We start from the raw sequence: 9606 nt of genomic DNA on the forward strand, positions 1-9606 counted from the left end.
GCTAAGGCCTTGGCAGGGCATCAAGTGACTTCCATAGTTTGTCACTAATCCAGCCGCCTTTTCCAGAACGGGACTAGGAAGCGCTTTCTCCTGCTGCTCTGAACTTGGGCTGTTCGGGTTTCTAGCACATAGCATATTTTGTCTGACATTGCCTATGATACTACGGGGCATCGTTTCCATCGCCTGGACAGTGTTGAGGACTCAGATGGCCACTTCTTGCATTATTCGTTTATCAGAGGCAGACTTCATCTCTCTTCCTCTTCACTCTTCCAGTCCTTATTGTGTACTCGTTTCATTCATTCAGCAATTACTATTGACTGCTTGCCCACATGTGCTTGACAGTGTTCTAACTATGAGATAGTCAGTGAGTAAGGCAGACAAGGTTCTTGTTCTTATGAATTGTAAGGGATAAAGATAATTAAATAAACCCTGCAAACATTTAGTTTGGTTAGCTGCAACTTTTCTTTCTGGTAACTAACTGAAGAAACTTTTATTTCTTTTGTAGGCCTTGTTATTTAAGAATGGAAGAGGATACAGATTTTAGAATAAGGTTTAGTTCTTTATGTTTCATTACTGATCACGTTGGATTTCATGGCACCATAAAAAGCTCGCCAAGTGACTTTGTTGTTATTGAGATTGATGAGCGGGGACAGTTAGTTAATAAGGCCACTGATGAACCTATTTACAAGATGAGTAAAGGACTGCCTGAGCCAAATAATTTTGCCAAAAAAACAAAACTAGGTCTGCAAAATTTAGTCTTTGAAGAGGGAGGCAACCAGAAAGTCAGTATATTGGTCCGGTGCTCTGATGATGACCAGAATCATCAGCCTGGTTCAGAAAAGGAAGATGCTATCCATGATGGAACTTCCAAAGGTGAAGAAGAAAAAGTTTATGCATTAGGCTCATTGTTGGATGAAAAAACTAATGAACTACTGGATCAGTTTGCCTGTGATATAAAAGAGAAATGGAATTCTGAAAGTGAGCTGACTGGACCGTCTCCTGAATTCTCACTGGGCAGAATCCTTGACAAAAACCAGAGGGCTATTTTGCATAGTGCTATTCGGCAGAAGTTCCCTTTTTTAATAACTGTAGGAAAAAACAGTGAAATTGTTGTAAAACCAAATCTTGAGTATAAAGAACTCTGTCAGTTGGTATCTGAAGAAGAAGCATCTGACTTTTTTAAATACTTGGATGCAAAGAAAGAAAATTCCAAATTTACCTTTAAACCTGATACAAACAAAGACCACAGAAAAGCTGTTCACCATTTTGTCAACAAAAAGTTTGGAAATCTTGTGGAAACCAAATCTTTTCCTGAAGCTAATTACAATGCTGGTAATCCAAATACAGTGATAACGGTAAGATTTCGTGAAAAAGCACACAAGCACAGGAAAAGGTGTGTTGAATCCCAGGAAAGAAAAGTTATATACACAGGTAATTTGATAAATTATTACCGTTTTCTTTCATAAGCTTAATTAAAACTGTGACAATAAAAAAAAAGGTGAAAGCTGAATAATTCAAATGAATTGAATGGACTTGTCCAGAGGGATATGGGAAAAAATATATGGGCCTGTTCTTAATGGGCGAAAAAGACTTTAAAATTACACAAATTATAGAAATAATCCCTATTGGTGATAGGTTAACACAGACATTTATAGTTAACAGTCTGAAATATGTAAAATTGAAGCAGTTATTTTGTATTTAGTTAGTTTTATTGGAGTAGAAACATCAATGATGAGAGAGAATCATTGATTGGCTGCTTCTTGCATGCCCCTACTTGGGATCGAGCCAGCATCCTGGGCATGTACCCCTGACTGGAATCGAACCTGGGGCCCTTCAGTCCACATGCCCACGCTCTATCTACTGAGCCAAACCAGTTAGGACTGGAGTAAATTTTGATATAATATTTTGGAAGTTATCTTAATTAAAATTAAGCATTTGTATGTTTGCTATGGTGGGGAAAGTAAAGAGAATACCTTGTATTCTAAGCCAGTTGAACCTCACAACCCTGAAAACTTACAGGGAGCTCCTTCCTTTGGTTCTGTCCATCTTTTAGAGAAGAAGTTCTCAAATGGTAGCATGTGTTATAATTCCCAAAAGGGCTTCTTAAAACAGATTTCTGAGTCCCATTCTCAGAGTTTATGATTTAGAAGATGTGGTGCTTTGTCTGCTGGTCTGGGAACCACATTTTGAGAATCGCTATTTTAGGGGATATATTCAATTCCTAGGATGGGATGGAACTGATGAAATCTCATTCTACAAGTTTGGCTGACCATGTTTAATTGGCCTATATCCTCCATGAGGGATGGGAGATGTTTCATATGGTCATGTTTTATAAATTTACATAGAAAAGTATTTCAGATAAAACAGTAACCCAAATTTGCCCAGATGTGTGTGCAACAGAAATAAGATTGTACTTTATAGGGACTCTGTGGTGTAAATGGAAAGAGTTTGGACCTTGAAACTCTGTGGGTTTTATTTTACATTATGATTTTATTTTATAAAAATATTTATGAACTTTTTAATATCTTTAAGACTTAGTGTCTACAAATGTAAAAAATGGAGAAAATAATACCATGGGCAAGTTACTTAATTCCTAACTTTTGGTTGTATTTTTAAAATGGGGTAATAAAGTATAATTGATAATAATATTCTAATGGGGTAATAATAAAATATAATTCACAATGATATTAGAGGAAATAATTAATGAAAATGTTTAATGCATAGTAGTTACTCAAATGTTAGTGTCTTCTCTCCTGAAAATTTCTGTCTGGTTGTGTGACTAGTCTTTTTCATGAGAAAGCTGTTAGCATAGGACTTGACACATGAGGCATGCAATAAATGCTAACAGATCTATTTAGAAGGGAAAACAAAACTAGCTTTATATGTAGGGGGAAGAATTGCTTAGAGTGATTTAAGCATCTATAGATTTTTATTATTTGAAATTCTAAACGTATTAATTTGAGTTAAACCAAAAAAATTGTGAAAACTTTGTGCATATTGGTTTACATTAGTTTTACAAAAACGATCAATAACTGGAGGGATATGTTAAAGGGAGGAATTGATGGTTCACCAGAGGATAGTATGAAGATAACCAGTGTACCTACAAGTCCAAGAACAAAGAAAAAGAGATAGATAAACATTGCCTATCCCAAATTTTGTAACAACAAAACTAGGTCATATTTTTTTTAAAAAATCCCTTAATAATTAGTCCTATCAACAAATAGGACTTTGTTACACTTCCAAAAAAAATTTCATTTTTTGGCTCAGCCGTTGTGACTCAGTGGTTGAGCATCAACCCATGAACCAAGAGGTCCCTGGTTCGATTCCCAGTCAGGGCACATGCCTGGGTTGCAGGCGCACTCTCCAATCAGGGCGTGCAAGAGGCAACTGATCGATGTGTCTCTCTCATGCATGTTTCCATCTCTCTATCCCTCTGTAAAAATTCAATAAAAAAATTTTAAAAGCTTTATTTTTTAATTGTTGTAAAATATATGTAACATATAACTTACTATTTTAACCATTTTAAAGTGTACAGTTCATTGGCATTAAGTACATTCATATTGTTGTACAACCATCACCACCATCCATCCTCAGAACTTTTTCATCTTTTCAAATTGAAACTTTGTTCCCATTAACTCTTCATTCACCTCTACCCTCCAACCACTAGCAACCACTATTCTGCTTTTTGTCTCTATGAATTTGAATACTTTAGATATCTCATGTAAGTGGAATTATACAGTAGTATTTGTCCTTTTGTGATTGACTTCTTTCACTTAGGTTAAGGTCCTCAAGGTTCATCCATGTTATACATGTGCTGGAATTTTTTTCTTTCTAAGGCTGAGTAATGTTCCATTGTAAGAAGATACCCCATTTTGTTTACCCATTCATCTGCCAATGGATATGGGCTGTTTCTATCTTTTAGCTGCTATGAACATGGCTGTAAAAATATATTTTCAGGTGCCTGTTTTCAGTGCCTTTTTTGGTGTATACCCAGAAGTGGAATTGCTGATTCAAATGGCAAGTCTATGTTTACTTTTTTTTAGACGGTGCTGTACTCTTTTGCTAGAACACATTATTGAAGAAGGAATTTTATGAAAGATTTAAGCATCGAATGCAGTTTTCATTTATATATTGCATTTCTCAGCTCTGGAAGTTTCATTTGTTTTTTTCCAAGGTCTTCAATTTCTTATAATCTTTTCCTATAATCTTTGAGCCTATTTTGACTAGGCCTTTATTTTTAAAGACCTGTTGTCCGCTAATTCCATCTCTGTCATTTCTGGGTATATTTTTATTGCCTGACATTTATTTGGGTATGGGTCATATTTTTCTGCTTCTTTGCATGTCTAGTAATTTTTTGGGGGGTCAAACATTGTGTGTTACATTGTTGAGTATCCAGTTTTTGTTGTCTTCTTTTAAAGAGCATTGAACTTTTGCTTTAGCAAGTAGTAAGTAATTTGCAGATACATTTGAGGATTCATTTTGAGTTTTATTAAAGGAGGTACAGCGTAAACGTTGCTGAAAGCCTGTCATATAGTTCTACTATCATAGCAGGATCCTTCTGTGTTTTCGGCTGAATGCCCTTAATTTTTCTTTTTTAAAATCTTTATTGTTGAGAGTATTACAGATGTCCTCCCCTTTTTCTTTCCCATTGCCCTCCTCCACCAGGATCCCACCCCACCCCAATAGGCCTTCACCACCCTATTGTCTGTGTCCAGGGGTAATGCCTATATGCATATACGTCTTTGGTTAATCTCCCCGTCCCCCGTCCCCCCGCCCCCAACTCCCCTTCCCTCTGAGATTCATCTGTCCCATGTTTCCATGCTTCTGGTTTTATGTTATTTTTATTTTATTTATTTTTAAATCTTTATTGTTGAAAGTATTACATATGTCCCCCCTTTTCCTCCCATTGACCCCCTGGTTCTATTTTATTTATCAGGTGGTTTTTTTTGTTGTTCATTAGACTTCTTGTTCGTTTATTTTGATTTTCAGATTGAATTGTTGATAGGTATGTATTTATTGCCATTATATTGTTCATATTTTTTATCTTTATCTCCTCCACTTAATGAAAAATGATAATATTTTTCTACTAAAAATTAGCGAGGATTGTATTATTTTATAGTTCTGTAAATCTTTCTAATATCTGACATAAAAAAGTCAGCTGTATTCTCATTTCTTTTCCTGCAATCTAGTGTAATTTTTTTTTTGACTGAAGCAAATGAACAGAATTCAGTTCACACAGGCATGCAGTTGAAAAAGGGAGAACATTATGGACAGATATGAAAATATTTGATATTTTGATCTTTCTATTGCTTTGACTATTTGCCATACTTCTCTTCCTTCTTCAGGCCCCCACCACAGCAGCACTTCTTTCTCAAATTCTTTTCCAAGACTGAATGCTCCCAAAGCAGGGATCATTTTTGTTTTATTGACCTTTCTTCCCAGATTATTTTATTTAAATTCTATAATTAATCCTATCATGACAATAGCTGAACTATTTTTGAGGTTATAATCTCTACATTTTAAATGTGGGGTTTTATTTTAATTTTATTTTATTTGAGACAACTGATAAAACAGCTAACTGAAAATCAGAGGTTTATATTCAAATCCATTGGTCAAGATACCCTGAAAGTGTAAAAGCAAATTGTGATTTAGCACACAGAATTAACTTGTATGATCCTCTCCTTTCCTCTACTTCTTTTATCAGTTCTCTAAGATACAGGAGTCATAGTACATTAAATTTATCACTGCTATAATAGAAAATTTGGAGAATCTAGGAAGCTGTTATGTTGGTACGAAAATTAATGACCCTAGTGATAAAAAAAAGTTTAAAATAATGGACAGTGTTTGAATATTCTTCAGAAATTATAGTTTTACACATTAACAATTCTTAAGGATTTAGGTAAAAATATTAATATATTTTTATTTTAAAAACTGAAACATTGAAAATATACTATGTTGCATTGCAGATTTTTAAAACTTTCACATAAGTGAACTATACTATGTGTATTTTTGAACCTTGCTGTTTTTGTTTTTAGAGATCATTTACATAGACATATAAAGAACATGTAGCTCTTCCCCATTCTTTTAAATACTATATGATGTTCTACAGTATGGGTATTACAAGCTTTGTTTAGCTATTTCATATGCAGGGTGGGCAAAAGTAGGTTTGCAGTTCTGAGTACACAGAACATGAAGTTTATTATTGCACTAGGGGCCCAGTGCACGAATTTGTGCACCTTGAAAGGAACTGTGGGCCGTGAGGCTGCGGTGGGCACAGGGGCAGGTCTTGGCCCATCCTTAGCATCCAGGCCCGGCCCCTCCTGCCACGGTCCCCAGTCACCTGTCTGCTGGCAGCCCTGCTCCTGCCACAGCTGCCACTTCCATGTACTGATGGTGCTGGCCTTGCTTGCACCCCCTGACTGCGCAGAGCGATTGGGGCCAGTGGCAGCAGTGGGTGCGAGCAGCGTCTGCTGCCCCGATCACCCCTCAGGAGCAGGGGGAGGTGGAGAAGCCCTCAGGGGTGATTGGGGCCAGCAGTCGCGCCCGCTGACGGTGCCAGGTGATCAGACTGGCTCTGGGCGCCGGCAGCGGGTGCGAGTGGCAGCTCTGGCACCTGCTGCCGGTGCGAGTGGGGCTGGTGCCAGCAGAGGGTGTGAGCGGCAGCTCCAGCACTGGCAGCAGGTGCGAGCTCTGGGTGGGACCACGGCACGTGGGAGCAAAGAATTTTCAGTAACTACTAGAGGCTTGCCCCGATGACAGTGACCGGCACCCCGCCTTGGTCTGGCGCCCCCACTCACCTGCTCCACCATCCTGCCGCAGCTGATGCCCTCCATGTTCCGCACTCTGCTGCCAATACCTGCCATGTTCTGCGCGCGCCCCCTGGTGGTCAGCTCACATCATAGCGACCAATTGTTCGGTTGTTCGGTTCGGTTCCGCCATTCGGTCTAGTTGCATATTAGGGTTTTATATAAACAGATTGTTATTTATTAATCATTCTATTATTTCCCATACAAATAACTGTAAACCCACTTTGCCCTCAAAGTGTGCAATTGTCATTTTAATCAGCATCTATGGGCCTCTTTGAAGAGTGTTCTAAGAAAAATGGACATTAAACATAAACATGACCCAGCAAGTAGAAAGATGTAAAAATGTATGTATGTACCTATCTACCTATGAACCTAGATTGGTTGCGTCCCAAATGCATCCCAACCAGGGCCAGGGATGGAACCTGCTCTTGACTGGGAATCAAACCTGTGACCCTTTGGTCTGTGGGTCAATACTTGAACCACTGAGAAATACCGGCCAGGGCTGAAATATCTTATAGGTATATATGGTGAACTGAGGATTGCTGTATTTTGTCACTGTCAATGCTGGCAGGGTATATAGATCAATGTATTGGGGGCCTTTTTGGTGGGCTTGGACCTCCTTCTCATCTCCACAATCTCACTCTCATCTACTATGAAGCATGCATTGTTTTATTCACTGGCTTGCTGGCCTGGAACTCTAAGTCTATGGGGTGGATAAACCATAAAGAGATACATTTTAATACATGGTATTAAGTGTCATGATACAGATAATGACAATTTGTGGAGACATGCAAGATGAAGCAATCATCTCCTTGTGGAGTTCACTTATTCATTGATTCAACAAGTATTTGAATACTTATGTGTTAAGCTGAGGATATAATAGTTGATAAAACACACATGATCCCTGCTTTGGGAGCATTCAGAGTAGGTAACCTGGAAAAAATATGAGGGAGGACTGCTGCTGCTGTTGGATTATGAAGAATGAATACAAGTATGGCAAACAAAGTGGAAGGAATATATATTTTAGAGAAACTCAGATGTGCAAAAGTACAAAGCTGTGAAAGGCTCTAGTTCACTCAAGGATTGTGAGACATTCTCTATCAGTATTATAGGGTGTATGAATGGAAGTGGCACATGTGGGGACTGAAAAGGGAGAATAGGCCTAATATGAATGCCAAACTAAGGAATTTGGACTTTTTTTCTATAAACCTTTAATGAGCCAATTGGCATTTTAAAAATGACCACTGAAATCTATGACACTGATTTTGTATTTTCATTAAAAAATACTCATTTAAATTAATGATTTGATTCATTATATTAATCTGTTAGTCCGCTAAGAATGTACTTGATGTATGGTAGCTGCCTTTTTTGTAACCTCGGATTTTTTTTTTTTCAGCCTTCACCCTACAAAAAGAAAATCTAGAAATGTTTGAAGCAATTGGTTTTTTAGCTGTCATACTTGGTGTGATTCCTTCAGATTTTAGTTACGCAGGCCTTAAAGACAAGAAAGCCATCACCTATCAAGCAATGGTTGTTAGAAAAGTGACTCCAGAGAGGTAATAAAACATTACTTGATAAGAGATAAATTTTTTTCTTATTGCATCAAAAAAGAAAATATAGGATTAAACTCTGAATAATTCTAGGAGCATATTAACCTCGTTAATGTTAGTTTACTGAGTATAGACTTATTGAGCAACACATTCCGCATTGATAACATAATTATTTTCTACATAGTTTTCTAGCAAGTTTACATTGCAAATATAGGTAATTTTACCATTGAAACTTTGAGAAGTGGCTGATTTTAAATGATCAGATTGTTTCTAAACATCCTGTTCTATATTCAAATATGCATTTATATTCAGGACAGTGTCTTACAAATCTTTTTTTCCTAATTACTATAATACTTTTATACTTTTATTGTTGTGCTTCCTTATATTTAAAATAAATCGAAATAGAAAGTAAAGCATTCAAATTTAGCCTCTCTTGAGCTCAATTGATTATTAAAAGTATTTTTGGTATTGTCAAAGAAAGACATGTTTATTGTATATTTAGAAAATAGAAAAATTGCTATATAAAAAAGAAATTAAAAGTCACTGATAATTCTATTACTCAGAAAGAACCACAATAATATTTTGAGCCACAAAAAATGCCTTCCATGTATTTTTCAGAGACTATCCTATATATATACACATTGTACAGACTTTTTATATATGTGGAAATCATATTGTATTTGCAATTTAATTTTACTTATAAAATTAAGATCCTTTTAAGAAAATTTATGTCATGAAATATTTTAAAATTATTTCCATTATTTATGCTAAGTTATTTAACTTTTCCCTAATTTTGGAAATAAAAATTTGTTTCAATATTTCACTGTAAATAATACTGTGATTAATATTATTGTACTTAAATCTGTGCCCTGTAGCTACTTTTCAAAAAGTTGATCATTGGGCCAAAATTGAACCTAATTTGAGGTAATATAGATGTATAATCCTTAGTCATAGATGTTTTAAGTATGCACTATTTGCAGGTAAATGCTTCTAAGCTCAAAAAAAGTATATAATTTTGTTTTTATGATCAAAAGCGCAGTATAGGTAAGAGAGAAGGACTTTAGATGTTAAAAGGTATTTGATGTTAAAAGCTGTTTTTTTGTGTTTTTTTTAATAGCAGAGGTGGAGATTTATTGAACAAGTACAGACTCCCACATGGGGAGAGGGAAAAAGTCCCACAGAATGGACTCCCATATGGGGAGTGGGAAAGGGTCCCCAAAAGCTGGTTTTTAATTACCCAAAGACAAGTA

At 36.4% G+C, this 9606-nt stretch overlaps 1 protein-coding gene across 1 annotated transcript in view; it reads left to right on the top strand.

The window, feature by feature from the left end:
• The window catches only part of PUS7L (pseudouridylate synthase 7-like), a 25398-nt gene that overhangs the window by 848 nt on the left and 14944 nt on the right, over positions 1 to 9606 (top strand). Inside the window, exons 2-3 of the mRNA XM_015558558.1 lie at positions 506 to 1431; positions 8203 to 8363. Of these exons, the coding sequence (XP_015414044.1) occupies positions 522 to 1431; positions 8203 to 8363 (1071 nt within the window). The 5' untranslated portion in view covers positions 506 to 521. The remainder of the gene's footprint in view (positions 1 to 505; positions 1432 to 8202; positions 8364 to 9606) is intronic.

The sequence above is a fragment of the Myotis davidii genome, unplaced genomic scaffold, assembly GCF_000327345.1.
Source record: "Myotis davidii unplaced genomic scaffold, ASM32734v1 scaffold290, whole genome shotgun sequence".
Taxonomy (NCBI): domain Eukaryota; kingdom Metazoa; phylum Chordata; class Mammalia; order Chiroptera; family Vespertilionidae; genus Myotis; species Myotis davidii.